The sequence below is a fragment of the Cynocephalus volans genome, chromosome 7 (genome assembly GCF_027409185.1).
Source record: "Cynocephalus volans isolate mCynVol1 chromosome 7, mCynVol1.pri, whole genome shotgun sequence".
Classification (NCBI taxonomy): Eukaryota; Metazoa; Chordata; class Mammalia; order Dermoptera; family Cynocephalidae; genus Cynocephalus; species Cynocephalus volans.
Window position 1 is genome coordinate 109,836,604 of NC_084466.1, and position 19,132 is coordinate 109,855,735.

General features: G+C 35.9%; 1 protein-coding gene across 1 annotated transcript; it reads right to left on the bottom strand.

The window, feature by feature from the left end:
- Positions 1-1,398: 1,398 nt before the first annotated feature.
- On the bottom strand, positions 1,399-18,804 carry CISD1 (CDGSH iron sulfur domain 1). The gene is made up of 3 exons (XM_063102417.1): positions 18,652-18,804; positions 11,296-11,501; positions 1,399-1,701 (listed from the first exon to the last, which is right to left on the bottom strand). The coding sequence occupies exons 1-3, from the start codon at positions 18,680-18,682 to the stop codon at positions 1,612-1,614; spliced, it is 327 nt and encodes a 108-aa protein (XP_062958487.1). The 5' UTR covers positions 18,683-18,804; the 3' UTR covers positions 1,399-1,611.
- Positions 18,805-19,132: the final 328 nt, after the last annotated feature.

Genomic DNA, 19,132 nt, shown 5'->3' on the forward strand with positions numbered 1-19,132 from the left:
TTTAAAACAAGCTTTCAAAGCATGATCCTCTCTTTTGCTGACCCATTTATACTTATTTTTTTTAAAAGGGGGGTGTAGGCGTAAAAAAAATTTACCCTAAAAATCAGGGTTTGTAGGATTTTAGATTTTGTGCTGAACATGTGCCTTAAAGACATGTCCAGGTCAGTAACACAGGCTTCTTTAAACCAGCATCCACAATTTTGGTATCAATTTTAACTACTGTAGTACACAAAGCTGTGCATTTTTTAGAAATCTGTGATGATATATGAACATAATATAGGAATGTTCCTGTTAGGTTGAATTGATTCCAGTGACTTCCAAGGTAACTGGAGTTTGGCAAGTGTAAGCTTGTGATCACTACTGAGAACTCAAGTGTGCTAAAAGAAATGAGTGTTGACCTGTTTTACCGATTTTAAATTATCTGTTTGCCATATTATATATTGTCATGACTTTTCCTTCTAATCTATAAAATCCAAAAACCTAATCTCTAAAAAAATATGTATCAACTACTCCTACCTTAATTCTTTTATTGGTCCTAATTCTTTTATTTTCACATTTTCTTTTTCTGAATCACAATAAATGTAATGTTTCTGGTCTGAGTCTTTGAAGAGTATTACATAAAAAACACTTGTCTTCAAAATCATACTTTTAAGAAAAAGATCATATAATTAAAAGAAGATGAAATTCTTTTTTTTCTTTCCAAAAGTTTCTTACTAGAATAAGCCATGTGCTTGATTAGCCATAGTGGGGGGTGGGGTGGGGGGAATCTTCCCATGTCTTTAACCTCGTTACTACTATTTCTGTCATGAATGTAAGGCTTTTCAATCAAGAGACTTGACATTATGTGTTCCAATTCCTTCCATGTCTTCAGTTCAAGAGCTTGCCACTCCTTGGGCCAGAATTCTGGAACATTACATTTTAAGGCATCCTTTATGACTCACTTTAAGTCTAATATCACTTGGATCCAATTTTCCACAATTGGTTCCTTTAAAGATCAATTACATATCCATGAAGATGAATGCCCCTTTATTACCGACCTGGCTAACTGATAATTAAGCAGAATAACATTCATAGTTCACTTTGACTGAAAACTGTGAAAATACCGGAGCGATATTTTCTCAATGTCATTATCACTGTCAAGAAGAAAATCAAGGTCATAACAGTTTTTTCCCAGATTGTGTCAAGAAATTAATGTAGCTCAATCACACTCTATTTTCTAGGTTAACTAAGATGAAAAAGTGATAAATTTTCTTTGAACTTACAAGTACAATCTGCTATACATGATTTTAAGAATATTTAATATGTTAAATACAAGATACAACTATATTCTAATTTCAATATTCTAAATTTTGAGAAATGAATCCTTACAAGACCAAAATAACCCACAGCCCATTGAGGTTGGTTTTTCCTTTTTCTTTTTTTTTGGTTTGAACAAATGTGCACCACGATGTTTCAACAAGTAAGGCAAATGCCACAAATGTGAAAGCTGCAGTTTGCAATGTATCATATCTAGAACCCAGGGAAGGTGCATTAGACAAAAGTGGTGGTCATTCTAATTAAACGATCAGGTAACATCATGACAAATTGATATGCAGCATCACAACTGTTCATTTAAGTTTCTTTTTTCTTGATAATCAGTGGTCCCACGTTGTCTCCAGTCTCCTCATTGTGTTTTGTGTGAGAGCCATCACAGAATGGGAACTAGGAAGAGAAAGAGAATGTGAGATGTCTAATCCCAAAACCAGTATTATAATTGGCAGAGTGGGGGGTGATGCTTAATTCATATACATAACATGGTAACTTAAAGATTTTCCTTGGCGACGTTTTACAGGCTTTCTTAAAGAGCATATGTAAACACCAAGGTCAAGTGTTGGGATCCCTGTACCAGCCAGCTGTCAAGAAAAAAAAGAACATATGTAAAGTCCATATAATAAGTGGGAGGAAGAAACTGACTTGTGGATAATACACAGATCATTAACTGAATTTCATTGTGATACTTGATTATAGATGTTGAAAACCTTTTCTATTGTTTATGTACTACTTACATTCCTTTCTAGTGAACTATTTCCATCTCCTATTTGAGTTTGAGTTCATTCTTTTGAAATCAAATTGTATATATTACCCCTATATTGATCATCTTTGTAGCAATCTTTCCCTCAAACCTCTTCATTTTGCTTATTTTTATATTCTTAATTTCTCACTTTCATATAAGTGTGCCAGTATTTCCCTTTTTAAGAACATCATTCATGGAGACTCCTTTCTTTAGAGATGTGATAAATATACATTTCCATTCCTTTGCATGATTTCACGTTTTAGATATAACTGACATTTTGGTGTCCAGTGGGAGGGAAAGGGATAAAATTAAACTTCTAAAGTGTTTGCCAGAGTACGTTCTAAAGAAGCTGAATCCTGCAAGATATTCTGGTTTCAGTCTGTGATTAAAAAACATATCATATGGCCTTCTTGACTCATAGAATACCTGAGTATTTTAAAGAGGTCCTGCTGTAAAAAACAAGATTTTAACCTAGAATTTCTCAAGCTGACTAGACTATGAATATATTTTTTTTATTTTTATTTTTTTGTGGTGGCTGGCTGGTATGGGGATCTGAACCCTTGACCTTGGTGGAACAAGGCTGCACTCTAACCAACTGAGCTAATCAGCCAGCCCCTGAACACTTTTAACTTTGATATCCATTATCATAGTATTCTATAGAGCATAATTTGCAGAATGCTGTTCTAAGATCCTGTTGCTTCAGTATTATTAGAGCTTGTTGCTTCCAAAATTGTTATATCTGGGTCTGGCTGGTTAGCTCAGTTGGTTAGAGCATGACCCTGTAACACCAAGGTCAAGGGTTCAATTCCCTGTACTGGCCAGCTGCCAAAAATAATAATAATAATTGTTATATATTTATTCATAATATTATCAAAATAAATTCCACATATAAAAGTACCTATTTATAGGTGCTATGTTATATTAATCAGCCTACTACACTTGGATAACAGTTGTGTCTAAAATATGTTTCAGGGGCCGAGCCTGTGGCGCACTTGGTAGAGTGCTGCGCTGGGAGTGCGGCAACGCTCCCGCCGCGGGTTCGGATCCTATATAGGACTGACCGGTGCACTCACTGGCTGAGTGCCGGTCATGAAAAACGATAAAATATGTTTCAGTATTTGGTAGGGCTAGTTTTCTTCATTATTCTTCTTTGTTAACTTTATTAAATTTAACCTATTTATTCTTCCAGATAAGCTTGAGAATTTTTTTTTACCAACTTTTACTTTATTTCTCTTATAGTTTTCATCCTCAGTTCTTATGCATATTCTGTTAAGACTATTTCTGTGTCATTATATATTTTTATGGTTATTATAATTAGGTATATTTTCATTTCTAAATACGCTTGCTATATAAAAGTGTCATTAGTTTTTGCAAGTATATCTTTCCTATTGTTAAACAATAAAAATAAGAATTCAATGTTTCAGATGACTCAAGATTTTATACTTCTAAGATCCAATTAGTATATTTTTTGTTACTTTCCTTCTATATTTCCTTCTATACCTTTTATTTCTATTTCATGTCAAAAATAGAAAAGCATCTTTGTATTACTCTTGATGTTTTGAATGTACCTACACTCTAGAATCTAGAGTGTCACTGTTTAGTATAAGGTACACTGTTGCATTGAAGGAACCTATACAGTAAAGACTTGACCTTAAGAGTAGCAATCACCTCATTACTCATAGTGAAGGGAGTATAATTTTAGATACCTCAAATTTGACAATGATCATACATAATTTTGAACTCTTGTATCCAAAAGTCTCTATACTAAGATTAAAATGATATTTGGCTAATGTTACAGAAATCCAATTTTAATTTTACTACCTGTATGTAATTTTAAGAGGTACTAAATTAGTTAAAAATTACACAAAGCCTCAAGGTATCAGCATATCTTATATTTCCAGATATAAATTCTATCCTGGGGTTGATGGCAGTGTAAGTGTAATGTATGTAAAGCTTACACTATTTTCTTTTTTTTAGACCAATAAGATGTGGTATGCAGTATATTCATATTAAAAACAAGTCCTTGCAGCAAAAACCATGAACCCAAGCTTTCACTTTATTCTTGGCACAGATGAGGAAAGAGGCTATAAAAATTAAACTAAAATGTATCCCACAGCAAAGTACAGCATTTCAGAGTGACATGTGTTTAATAAACAAACACAGATGATTTTACAATGAGAATAAGTTTTCATTGTAGAAGACTCCATTTTTATAAATAGCACACACAAAACATTTCACTGTACAATTTTATCCACATGGGTTATAAAATGTATTTCTGAAAAATGAAATATTTCTAAATAAAAAGCCTCAATAACTTACTGAGATGGCACAATTAACTTTTATTTCTTTTTTAATCTCATGTGGAAAATACTGGAAAACTAATGTATTGTCTCAAATTATCTTCCTCCATACATAATATCAAGAACAAGGAAAAAATCTATAGAGGAACACAGAAAAAAACAACATAAAATGAGAATATACTTTCTCTAATAATCAAGTTCTGCCTAAAAACTGAAATCAGCTTGTTTCTTCCCATTCGTAAAAGCAAATAAATAAAAAATAAATGCTTCCTTAAAAAGTAATGAGTAGTACATCCTGCCTATTTGTTAACAAACTTGCATGCATTTAAAGCGTATAAAGCTAGGGCTGGCCAGTGAGCTCAGTTGGTTACAGCGTAATGTTATAATACCAAGGTCAAGGGTTCAGATGCCCATACCCTCCAGCTGCCAAAAAACAAAAAAAGTATATAAAGCTTTTATGCCTTTAAACTGTAAACCAGATATTAAAAATAATTTTTTTCAGACACAGACATCTTTTAATGGTACTTTATCACTTAACTCCAGTAAGTACTGCCTTAAATCTCCCAAACTTCATGTGATTATATTTATTAATCAGTGAGTTCTCACTTTAAGTTAATGAAAAAGCCAAAACCTTTTTCTCAGCTGGGGGCCAAAATGGGTAATTTCAAGATAGGATTAACAATTTCTTAAGAATGAAATTAATATTTCGTTGACATGTTAATGGAATATATTTATTGAAGTTAATTCATGATTCTCAATATAGTATAAGTGAATGAATGGTAATTAGTTCACATGAAAATTAAAATGGTAAATTATATAACAATATTTATGTTTTTCAAGAAGTACCTTGATTTCTGATCTTTCTATGCAGGAGAAAGAAAATATATGGTGAATATATACTTTTAAACATAATCTAGGAAGTGTAGTAGTTTTTGTATTAAATAATATTGTAACAAAAACATCAGAATTTTATTAACTCATTTAAAATTCTGAAATTTGTTAAATTGTCAAGCAAAGAACTGAAATTACAAAAAAAACCCAGTATATTTAATTCAGTTGATGTAATATCAATACTTAATTTGTTCTAAGATGCCAGTGTCTATTTATTAATACTGAAAGTTTGTGATTTAAATTGGTTGAATTTCCCATATTTCCCAAAAATATCCTGTTATGTTTGTTGACCCAATTTGAAAACTACAAATCCCAAACACCTTTAAAACTGGGAGAGAAAGGGTAGAGAAGAGGACGGAATAAAGGTTTAGGAGAAAAAACACTAGAGATCTTTGCTCTCCACCTGGAAAGCTAGCAACACTATCACAGTCTCCATAAAAAATGTAAGATTTGCTTCTTTTTAATAGCCCCACATCTCAAGTTACCTTTCTGTGATTCAAGACAGAAATAAATAAGTGCTCCTTCTTGACTTATCTCACCTGAAACATTTTTTTAAAAAAATTATCTTCATTTTCCAAACTTTGTACTTTTAATGAGTCTTGATTATATGTCCCAAGGAAGTTGCCTGGGGCCATTTTGGCTACCATAAACTGCCCTGAGAAATATGCTTGTTTTGGTTGAGAAAGAAAATTAAAGTATTGTCTTATTCCTGCCATTTTATTAATATTTCTATGGTTCTTTCTATATTTCTTATGTTCCTTTCTTTCCCTTTTATTGTTTATCATTGTTGTTTGGTGTCTTTTTGCATTGATAAAATACATTTCCTTTCTCTTTTTCATTTGCTTATCTGTTCTACTAGTGGTTTCTACTCTTTGTGTATTTATGGTGACAAATATCTCTCTTTTGATCCACATGTAGGACCCCCTTAGGATTTGTTGAGGTCCTGTGGTGGTGAATTCCTGCAGTTTCTGTTTGTCTGGGAAAGATACTATTTCTCCTTCATTTCTAAAGGAAAGCTTTACTGGATACAGTATTCTTTGCTGGCAGTATTTTTCTTTTACTACTTTAAATATGTCATCCCATCCTCTCCTGGACTGTAGGGTTACTGTTGAGAAGTCTGCTGTTAGCCTGATGGGAATTCCCTTACAGGTAATTTGATGCTTTTCTCTTGCTGTTTTTGGAATTCTCTTTGTTTTAGACTTTGAATAATTTGACTACAATGTGTCTTAGGAAGGTACTTTTTGGGTTGAATCTGGGGATCTTCGAACTTCTTGGATCTGTAAGACCGTCTCTGTCCCAATATTTGGGAAGTTTTCAGCTATTATTTCATTAAGTAGGCTTTTAATACCTTTTCCTTTCTCTTCCCCTTCTTGTACACCTATTACATGGATATTTGTATGCTTAAGGTTATCAGAAAGATTTTGCAGGTTTTCTTCATTTTTTTGAAATTCTTTTTTTTTTTTGTTCCAACTGTGTACAGAATGAAACTAGACCTGTACCTCTTGCCATATACCAAAATCAACTCAAAATGGATTAAAGACTTAAGCATAAGACCTGAAACCAGTCAACTCTGTACCCCATAAACATGTATAATTAATTATGTTTCAATTCAAAAAATAAGTTAAAATACAGCAAACCCTTGGGGGAAAAAATAAAACTACAATAATGAGATCTTTGAGACTACCTTAGAGAACAAACAACATAACATTTTACATCATTCTTAGGTGCTTACTTTAATAAAATGTAAGATAGATATGAGTGTAATATGGAAATGCATAAAGAAAAATTAAGATTTTACAAGATTGTCGTCATGTGGATTGGCCAAGGAATGTAACCAAATTCAAAATATTGTTTCTGTGAAGGAATGGACTCAGTATAACCCACTTCCAAACCTTCAACAGGATGAAGGCTTTCCATCTCTCTCTCACACCCCTCTCCCCCGCCAGAAACAAGCACACCACCAAAAACAGTAACAAAAAATCATAATTCAAATGCCAAAGTTGTAAATGAAAGAAAATTATTCTACACAGTATGCCCAGTCACATTTCATTTCATTTCAGTTGAGCTCCTGATGTTAGCTGGCAAGGCTCTTCTCTATTTCACATTTCTTAGTCTGTACCTTCAAACCCTCCCTGCCTCCTTTGTGGCCACGCTATTGCTCAGCAAATGATGTAACCTACCTAAGGTGGGTGGGTGGGTGGGGGGTGGGGATGAGAATCTAGCAAGACTATGTTGCATACTCTTCCCTCTTACATCAAAGTTCTTTCATTCTTGTTTTGAAAGTAAGACTATCTCTTCCTTTTTAAGGCTGAATTTCACATCTGTGCTCTTACTCCCATTTCCCTCCACCCTCTAACAAGACACCACTGTCTCAAGTAACACCATTCCCTGTAGTCACTTTAATCATTTCCTCTCTATTGGCTCCTTTCATTTTCACTTCAAATATAGAGAGCCCTTTAGTGAAATATTATGAAGTAGGCCAGTTTCTGAAACAGCAGAGGGCATACCAATTGTGGAAAGAGGAGAGGAAGAATGAGGTGTTTTAAAAAATGTAATTTCTGCACATTACTAAGAGATTTGATTCATTAGGTTTGGGAAACCTGCTCAAAATGTTTGCGACACAACTGGTTACTTGAGACTGCACCTTAAGAATGAATTAAAATTGAAGTTTATTTCACATATAACTTTTTTTTGATTGGTTAGAAAGGTGCTTATATTTTGTTATATTATAAATACAACTGGTTTATATGAGGGAAAAATTATTGAATATAAACACACTATAACCATTTAATCAAAGGTATTAATTACAAGTCTTCCGTGAAGCGGCACGTTAAGTATGTGATCTGGCACTTGTGTGATAACCTCAGGAATACAGGGAGTTTTCAAAGGTGTCTGAAGAATAAGAACATTCATTAATTTGAATAATATTCAAAGGGCTGGCTGGTTAGCTCAGTTGTTTAGAGTGTCGTGCTGATAACACCAAGGTCCAGGGTTCGATCCCTGTACTGACCAGTTGCCAAAAAAATTTTTTTTTCACAGTGAATTCTTAATTGATTCATGCACTTTCAAAGTGCCAAAGACTCAGTGAAAATTCAGAACTGGCAAATTGGAGAAGCAAAGAGGATCACTAAATGGTATAAACGATAAAGCGAAAAAAAAAAACAAAAAAAACCCCACACATTGAGAAAATTGAAAATAAAATGACTGGTCTGGCATTCCTTCTCTTGAAGCCTACCTTTGAGAAATGGCAGTCCCTAGTGTAACCATCTGGAAACTCTAAATTGTAAAATGAAAGAATAATCCTGGAATGTTTTGAATTATAAAGTCCAATAAACATTTAAACCACTAGCTTATGTCTTGAAATACTTGAGATCTTAGTTCATGAAAGTCCATGTTTACTTTATTGGACCCTTTACTCTCTGGGAAAACGCAATCAAAGAAAACATCCTTTACTTGACCTCAAAGCCAAGCTTTAGAGTTTACTCAAGCAGTTACCTTATGTTTTTTCTTTCCATTCATTGTTAAATTTACTGAAATTGTGACATATACTCAGACTTCTAGCATTTATTTATTAGTAATTTGCATTTTAACCCACTTGGATACTGCTTCTATGCTGTTGAAATGACACCAGAAGTTCAATTTCCTAATTGCTTAATCCAACAGTCTTACCATTAATAGTCTATTCACCTGGTTGTTTTTGCAGGCTGATGTGCCAAAACAGTAACAAATCCTTGAAAAATTTCCTCTTTCCATTTTGAAGTCATGATATTTTTAGTTTTATTCTAAGCCCTCTGGCCCATTCCATCTCCTTAATTGGCTCTTGTTCCTCTTTCCAAAATGCAAAAAATTCTCCAAGATTTCATATTTAGCCCTTGATTTCTATCTGTATCAAGGATCAGTTGCATTCCTAGACTTGACTCATCAGGTTTCTGATCTCTATCTCCAACCCTGATGTCTTAGCTTTACTCCCACGTTTCAGATTGTCTGCTATACATTTCTAGTCAACTATCACCTCGAATTCACTCTTTGAAGTTAAACTTCTTATTGTTGTCCTGGAAATCAGCTTTTCACCTTGAATTCCTTATTTCTATTTATGGCACCACCTTCTTCTCATCACATGTGTAGACCCTTCAATGAGCTTTAGTTTTTCTCCTTTTGTGTTTTCCACACAAAAGTCATTGCATTTGGCTGATCCTTTCCTCAAAACGTGTCATGTATCTGTTCATTTTTTTCTCCATTTCCACAGCTAGTACCCTGGTATAAGAATCACAACTTTATATCTAAAACCCCTGCCAGATAGCTCACCCATGTCTTGAGGCACGGACTCCTCACACAGGCACTCAAGTCCCTCTTCAATTTACACTTATTCCTGGGGGGAGAATAGGGCAAGGAACAAACTAAATTTTTTATCCTTCCCAACTTTGCTCATGAGTCCTTCCTTGCAGATTTTGAGAAAGAGTCCCCAATACTTGAAGTTTATTCAAACACCAACAACCTTTCCAGCGGCAATTTAACTCCCAAGTATATGACTATGCATTTCCAGAAAATTCTAGCCTATGGCATAAGCCATTCGTTTTATCTTACTTTTATTTATAGCATTTGTACTATACCTACTATACAAATACATCTATGACATCTGCTGTTTTATTATTTAACTTGACTCATACATGTATTTACAGTAGACAGTAAATAAATTATTTAAGATCACTGACTAAAGAACCAATACAACTCTGACTTAAAAATTCCATGGTTTCTAAACTTATTACTATCCATGTTTTAGTGAGCAACAGAAGAATGGAGCCTATGATGGGTGCACCTTTTAAAAAACAAACCAGGTTTAGTCCATGGAATATTACTGAAAGATTCGTTTCTAGCAACCCCATTAGTACTTACTAACAATCCCATATTCCAAATGAACAGTGGTCTTCTTAAGGTGCAATTTGTTGTAATGGGCCTGTTAATTTTTGGTTCCTATTCCACATTCATCAACCAGTTTTCAGACACAATGACATAATCTAAGCACTATCTCACTTTTATTGTACAACATCAATAATACCAGGAGAAAGAGGTTAGTAAAATACACTTCCTATTACCTAGTATGTGGCTTCTTCCATATTTGTGGCATGTGATTCATGAAAATGGCTCTCTATTGTGAAGAGTCCCCAACATAATGGGCTTCCGGAAATAGATACATCATTTTTATTGCTTTTCTGGGGGACTTTTCATGTTTTCTGTGAAATCCATTTTATTTGAATGCTAACAGTGGCAGTACGTACAGCATTTATACCGTATTTCTCAGAACACACCAGAAATTCTGAAATTGTTCGGTATACCAATCCTTTCAAGATGACCTTGGGAGAGGATTTTACCAACTTTGGAACACTAGCTGCTATCACGTCTAAAACCTGTAGGTGTCATAGATAACACTTCCAATAGGACCTTGATACAATGCAATTCTCATAAAAGGAAATGAATTAAAAAAAATTTTTTTTTTGGTGGCGGGCATGGGGATCCAAACCCTTGACTTTGGTGTTACAATACCATACTCTAACCAACTGAGCTAGCTGGCCAGCCTTAAGAATCCTATTGTTAGAAATTTAACCACAGGAGCTGCAACTGAAAGAAGGCTTAGACTATTTAACAGATAAGAAATTTTTAAGGGTAAATTTTTAAAAGTTTCTTCTGAAATTTCTAAAACTTGTCTTAGTATCTAGAGCTTGAGAGCTCAAAAAAAAAAAAAAAAAAAAAAAGAAAGAATTTATTTTTTTTGTTTCTCTTTGTTTTTAGGCTGCACACTCCATTTCCTGGGATGGAAACTAACATCCACTTGGGGAGGATCCTATGAGTAAATTAAAAAGATTTTTCTCTCCTGCTTGGCAAAGAATAGGGTTAAATTCACCCAAACTCAATGAGAGTATGAAGTAATTTTACTGCATAGTGGTTATACATTTTAGTAAACATATTCCTTAAGAGTTCATGGAAAAAACTGGATAACAGGATCTGGTGATAAAAGTTTGATAGAACAGTTTAGGAAGGACTTGTTTTTCTCACCTTTTTGGACCTCCAACAACGGCAGTACACAGCTTTATCTCCCAAATCCTCCATGTCAAAAGCATGCACTATCTTGGGGTTGTCTTTCTGGATGTGAAGGTTTATCATTGACTTATTGCGATGATCTTTAGCATAAAATCTTTTGTAAGCTAGATAACCAATTGCAGCTGCCCCAGCAGCAATGGTAACTGCTGCAATCCATTCAACTAGAACAGAGAAGGAAAACAGGAATAATTGTTAAAACCAAAATATACACTAATAATCTAACACAAATGTTCAGGAAATCCAGCTTTTGAGTATAAGCATCCCAGCAGTCAAAGGTTTTTAATGTTAACAAAATCACCAGAACACACTGGTGTAATGGTCCTTTGTTTAGACTTTCCCCAGCCCTGAATGAGGCAATTGTGTATTTTCTATTGAATGATGACAGCTAAGTTAAGATAGAAGAGGGAAACTTAAAAAATTATTTTATAGCTGGAGAAGAAAAAACAAGTTTCAATGATCTTTTTGAAAGTGTTCATAGATAGATTTTAAATAACATGTGAGCCTGCAGGTACCTATTGCTTAAAAAAACAACAACTGTGAAACATACAAATTTAGATTACAAACAAGACCAAAAAAAAAAAAAAAAAAAATTCAAGAGGTGATTATGTTAACAAAATGACTCATCAGAGCTCATTAAATAGCAAGATCCCTTCGTGATTTTAAAATGATTTAATTTACCAAAACTCTATTGCAACTACTGCATAAAGCACAACTACAAACCAAATTGATATCCGAAGAAAAAACAAAAAAGGACACATAAAACAAAACCATCCTTAATGTTAAACATTCAAAGGAATATACCTAGCAGGATTCTAAGTTTCAGAGTCATTCAAAAGTCTGTTTTTTAAAATTTGAACGTGCTTTCTCATTATTAAAATAAAAATCAGAATGTACTAATTTCATATTCTGCAGAAAACATGATTAATATAATTACAGTTATACTCCCATTTAATAAATCCTAAATTTCTATTATCCACAAATGGATTATTATCTGAATTCTCTACAAACTTCATTTTAAATTTAATGACATTAATCTATTTTCTAACAATAAAAATTGTTTGTTTGACTAACAGGCCATCTATTTATTATTATTACGCAGCTTTCCAAGGAGTTCTTAGAAACCCAAAGGCTTAACAACTACCCCGGCTCCAGACAATGTTGGAGAGAAGAAAGGTGGGCATAGTCTGGTTAGCCTCAGCCTCAGAGGAGAGTTGTCTATTTCCAGCATGGAGCGGGCTGCAGAAGAAGTTGAACAAGGGTCAGGATAAACACACTGGACTGCTTCCCAGCACTTCCTGAGTCAGATCTTCACAGTGTTTGAAATAAGTTCCCAGACTATCGAATAAAGCCCTAGAGGGATAAGTACAAAAAAACACATTCCAAGGCCAAATGAAAACACATAACGAACAATTAACTTTATAGCTTATTTGCACTACTGAGTCAAATTTCCTATTTCACTAATGTAATCAATTACTATACCTAAATGTAGTGTCTTACATAAAATTGGAACTCAATCTTACAAATTCTAACAGAAAGGAACCACCATTCTCACACTTAGCACCTTTTACCTTGGTCTTCTCTTCTGGTTTATTTAGTAATTTAGTTTTTATCAAATGTTTCTAATTGGCATGTTCCTTGGACTCTACTTTTAGCCACACTAGTATTTTTCCTTACAAAGTAATTTAGATTATTTTCTTTCCCGTAACATTTCCATTCCACTTTGCTATAATCCCCTAAAATAAACAGTAATGTTTTGTGCTTCCCAGGTGTTTCATGACTGAGAAAACAAGTTAGTAAGTCCTTTGACAGCTTCAAACCTTTGGCTCCATCAGAGCATCCTTTTAAAACACACATTTTGTGTAGATTTGCCTTGAATTTTAGAGCTGCTTCATGGCATAACCCTGTGGTGATTCCAAGCAGGGCTGTGACTTTGCAGTGATTTCCAGCTTGATTCAGGATCTTCTTTTCTGATGCATTATTTACCATGGAACTTTCTTGAGAAACTATTCCCTGTCAGTAGCTATAGCAATCCACTTCTCAGCTAATGGAAGGCCACTACAAATGGCTCATGTACCTATCACAAAATGGACTAGAACACTGCTTTGAACAGTATATGCTCAATAATGTTTAGTACGAACTTAAAAGGGGGCAATATCCCAAAAGACAACTCCCTAAATGTTGCTGATCTTAGTAACACCTTACTTTTCAGGTGAATTATGAAGTACTCTCTTAACCTACTTGTTTTAATGGTGCCTGCATATTGCAAAAGTCCTGAGATTCAAAGAACAACTATAATTGTCCAATATTAATTTGTTTCATGGTACAAAAAGAGAATGCTATAGGAATTTCTATGTGAAACTCATGATAGATCAAAAGAATCTTTCATCAATAAAACATTCTCCTCCTGTTCTCATTTCTCATTTTACCAGCTGAATCCATATGGTGACTTTTTTTTTTTTCTTTTTTTGGTGCCTGGCTGGTATGGAGATCCGAACCCTTGACTTCGGTGTTTTAACACCACGCTGTAACCAACTGAGCTAATTGGCCAGACGGACATTTTTTTTTCAAGTCTTTTTACCTCCCCTGGACTTTTTGATAGTGGGAGAAATGACAGAATAATCAACATGGAAAACAGGCAACACCAAAGACATCATTGAAAGAAGTGGGAGCTGACTCTAGATATTACCCAAGAGTGGCTGCCCCACGAGGAATCACTGTGACTGTACTTCTTGTAAGGGTCCCTTAGGACCCTATGCAAATGTCACAGTACCATACATGTGCTAGGAAAACAGTTTTGTATGTGCTTCGGATGAGTTTTTTAGAATCCCAGAGCTAGATAAGGTCTTAAGAAAAGAACTTCTATTTTTTTTTCCCTTCCCAAATCCTAATTCTTTAATCTCTTTAGGGACAAATGTAAGAGTTCCCAGAAGTAAGAAAAATGTTGCTATTTTATCATTTCATTATTGCAGACTGAATCAGTCTTTTCTGGCAAAAAGCTGTGGATGCCACTGGCAACTCTAGTGAAAAGTAAAAGGAAACTATGCAGAGATAGACAAAAATGATGACAGTGAAAAATCAACAATTAGGATAAAGAACTCAAAACCTGAGAAAGTAAACAAATAAAAATAATAAAATCCAAATAACATTCAGTCCTTGATAGGGTATGAGCCTATTAAGAATAGTCACAATCTCAGAGACAACAAGGGACTTTACCAAGACGAGACTTTACCAATAAAGATATTTTAGTTGGGACCTTTTAGACACTGGCTCAGAATGGAGGTCTAGAAAAATCTTTAGCATTATTTCTGCCTCTTCTCATTTCCTCACTTTCCTTTTCTATAGACATTTCTCAAGGTACAGTTATTCCTAGAGTTAGATAAAACCCATCCTACTCAACTTTGCTTAACAATGCTTTCAATCTACACAAACACCATTAATGAACAAATATACAGAGAAAGATAACATTTCTAAATAATGCCTCCTTTCTTACTCTTCTCTTGGCCTAGTGATGTATAATATTTGTTTTTTTCTCTTAAAATTATTCAGAGATGGAGAAAACATGGACTTGTTCCCAAACCCCACACCCTTGTTTATAACTCATTCCTGGCTTTTCTTTACTGTGAAGATTACTTTGCTTTACCTTACACAGAAATCTTATCCTGCTTCTTTTCCTTTAGCCCCCTTTTGCCCCAAACTGCCTTCTTCTGTCTACTGTCAACTGCCACAGAATCAGAATGTTCCTTTTATATCAGGAGAAGGGGAGAGAAACTGTGTTTAAATCTTTTCCTCCCATAGATCTCTGCCAAATTGATAGGCTGGGCCTGGTAACATTTTTTTCTCAAGGTCTGGCATACAGGTGGTGTCAGTGTTAGCTGAGTAAGAGGAAATAATGGATGGCTAATTTGAATTTGCAATTCCATCCATTCATCCTACCCTCACGTTGCTCTTACACCAAATGACTTATTCTTAATCTATTGTACCAAAGTGTGGAATTTATTTCCTCAAATTAAAAAAAAAAACACCTTGGGCCGAACTCGTGGCTCACTCGGGAGAGTGCCGTGCTGGGAGCGCAGCGGCGCTGGTAGCGCCGAGGCCGCAGGTTTGGATCCTATATAGGGATGGCCGGTGCGCTCACTGGCTGAGCACGGTGCGGGCGACACCAAGCCAAGGGTTCCGATCCCCTTACCAGTCACACACACACACACAAAAAAACCCAAAAAACACCTTATTATGGAACATTTCAGACATACACAGGAATACTATAATGAACCCTCATTTACCCTCATCCAGCTCCAAGTATCAATTGACGGCCAATCTTGGTTCATTGATAGCTCCAAATCCCCCCATCTCCCATTATTTATTTATTGTTTATTGTATATAGGACCTATCTCCTTTATTCTCAGTATGATCTGCACATTCCTTTTCAGACAAAGACCCTCACATGGTTACTTTAAATGACTCTGAATTTACTAAACCAAAACAATATTTTCATATGTTGAGCTTAAATGAATTAGAAAATTAAGAATTAGTTTCAATAAAATACACAAGGATATAAAAGTTCGAGAATAAGAATTCATGAAATGTTTTGGTTACATGCATTGTAATGATCAGGGCTTGGGATGGAAAATAAAACAAAGTGCGCAGACACATTTCTATTTTGTAAGATGAGGATAAAGCAAAGTATGAAAAAGTGATTTGAGGGGAAGGCAGTCTAAGAAAGGCCTTTTACGATATCTGGTTTAGTTGGATTTTTTTTTCAAGATGAGGGTAAATTATGAGTGACTTTAGGTTGAAGACAAGAAAAACCTATGAGGAGCTAAAGATTTAAAAGCAACAGGTATCACCGAGGCAACTGCTTAAGGAAGCAGAAGAAAATGGCTTCAGAGTTAATTTCTTCCTTGCAAATAGAAGGGAAGAAGTTAAGGATGAGAGCAGGGTTGGCTGGTTAGCTCACTTGTAAGAGCATGGTGCTGATAACACCAAGGTCAGGGGTTCAGATCCCCTGCTGTCCAGCCCATAAAAAAAGGGATGAGAGCAGATACAATGAGGTTTAGAGGTATCAATGAGCATGATGACAGTTAAAAAGGTCACCTTCTGGGCATAAGGAGGAATCATAAGAGACTGGGGAATTGGGCAATGAAGACCACTTAGTGCTAGAAACAGTAATAAACTAATGGTCTCATTGACACCAAACTGGTGTCAAAAGCCATCCACTGATTGGGCTCTTTGACAGGATTTTAATTCAATCATTCATTCACACTGTCTGTCCCTGATTTGAGTCCTGGCCTCATCTCCATTAATTTTTATTTATAAACCACCCATTATTTTTCTTCTGAATATAAAAGAAATATACATGCATACACACATCCTTTTATTTTTTATTTAACATATATATAGTGCTTACCACTGTCTCATACCATTCTAAACCCTTTAGAATTATGAATTTATTTAATTGAGAAGAGACCTGATCATCGTCTCCCAGCTTAAAAGGTCTAAAATGATTTTCAACCCATAGGAATTAACAAGCTTCGTTCAAAAATTGAGAGTACAACCAAACTTTTATGACATCTAAACATTGAAAAGTAGATTCCCAAGAAGTTCTTTGTTCCTACCTTGATGAACAGATTTACAAAGGCTTCGGGCCTCTACCTATAATCCTCAGAACAACCTTTATGCTTTTCAGTGAAGTAAAATGTAGTTACTCATTACAAAGTTGGGTACTTCACTTTAAAGTTAATAACTGCTTCACCAAGAGATTTCCTGTCCCTTAGACAACAGCAAACCAGTGAAAAAGTCACCTTTAAACTCCCTTATGGTTAGAATTAAAAAACAAAAAATTTGTCTTGATTGCAGGAAAGATTAGCCTACAGACAGTGATAAGAAGTCCTAGGGGTTCACCTATTTCACAATTCAACAGTACTTAAATAGAGTGTAGTGCCCATTTACACAAAATGACCCCACATTTTAAACAAAAAATACATTTTGGGATCTTTTGGCCCACCTTTCACATGTGCTAACAGTCTTCCTATAAAAGTAAAAACATCAGCAGCACCAGTCACATGAACATCTTATTTTATACAATCTTTGTAATCCTAGGAAAAGTTTATTTAAAAAAAACAAAAACACAAACAAAAATCACTCCCTATTTTAAATGCATCAAGGGACCTCTATTTAAAGGAGTCTCAAATGAGTGTCCTTTGAAATAATTTTTGCAAATGATCATCTCTTTATCATAAGTAACAGAAAAGTCATGGATTATCACCCTCACTCTGCAAGGTAAATTTTGTTAACTGAAGTGGAACTCTCCAATTTATGGAACCTACCTCTTTATTATAAAATTAGGACTCAAGTTAGTAGGGACTTTTTACAGAACCTGGCACCAGATGCTCAATATGTTCTGAATGAATCAACGGGGCTGTTTTAAATTAACTTCTGGACAATCTCTTTACCTTTACTCAACTACAGTTACAGGTAACCAAACCCTGGGGAGTGGCACTTTATACCTGGGCAGAGAGATCACATATATTATGTAGTTAGTACACAGTATTATACTAACAATTATCAACTACCGAGAACTGTTATAAACTGAAACTCCACACTAAGCGACTTCTATAAATTCCCTTAATTTTAATTGGACCTTCCGCGAAGTATTATTTCCACATCCTAGGTACTAGCACAGAGGAGGAGGCTGGGAAAGCTGAAAGCTCAACGAACTCGGTTTTCAGTCCTCTATCCTGGACTACTGCCGCCGGACAGTGGCATAATAAAAAACTGGGAAAACTGAAGACCTCGGATCGGGTTTCTTCCCTCTTAAAAAAAAAAAAAAAAAAAAAAAAAAAAAAATCTGCAAATCTAAGATGTGATTAGTCATGCACCGCTTCAGGACCGCAGAAAATCGACGTTCTGGCTTCAGATTTAAATGTGAGAAGGGAGAACATGTTTTTTGTTCCCCCCACCCCCCAGGCCCTGTGACTAAAGGACACAGAACCACCTAAGCAGAAAACAAGAAAAGCTAGCAGCAGAGCCATTAGGTTTTAGGGTTTAGCTAGTTAGGGGAAACGAGGACCAGAGTTGGGTAGATGCCCGTATGGCCCCACACCACTTATGCCCGGTGCACCAGCAATGCATACTCTAACCTCGTCCCTTTTCCCATCCCGTCCAGAGCACGCAGCCAGGAGCGCTTGCCCTTCTGCATCTCAAGGTTACGGGACCGGCGGGCGCGTCGGGCAGCGGTAACAACCCAGAGAAGCTGCGAACCCTGCAACCGGTGAGCAGGCCGCCAGCCTCACCCATTCCCAGGCCCCACCTCACCTCGTACGCTGGAATTGTTAGTCAGACCCATGGCGCCGTCGCTTGCAAGGCGTGTGCACAGGACGCAGAGCTCAAACCTGCTACCGCGGACAGCGGGAGTCAAAGTGCGAGAAGCTTTTTAAGAGCGCCGACACCCGGCTGCTACCGCGCAGGCGCCGAGGCGTGCCGTAAGCACGTGCGTGTGAACGCCCTTGCTTGATGCTGAGCATGCGTGGATCTGCGCCCTGGGCCTTAGGGAAGTTTAGAGTCCGGATTTTGACAACCGCTGGAGGGAGGAGGAGGAAGACTTAGAGAGATAGCAACTGAGTTTGCGCAACTCCGGGGGGCGGGGCCCCGAGGCTTGGGAGCAGGGCCCTGGGTATAGGGAGTCCAGGCCAGGTTTTACATCTGTCCCAGGTGTGTAGGTTTCTAGCGGCAGAGGACAGGTACTAGTAGGACACTGGCCTTAATCGGGTATCTAAGATTTTACCCCCAATCCCAA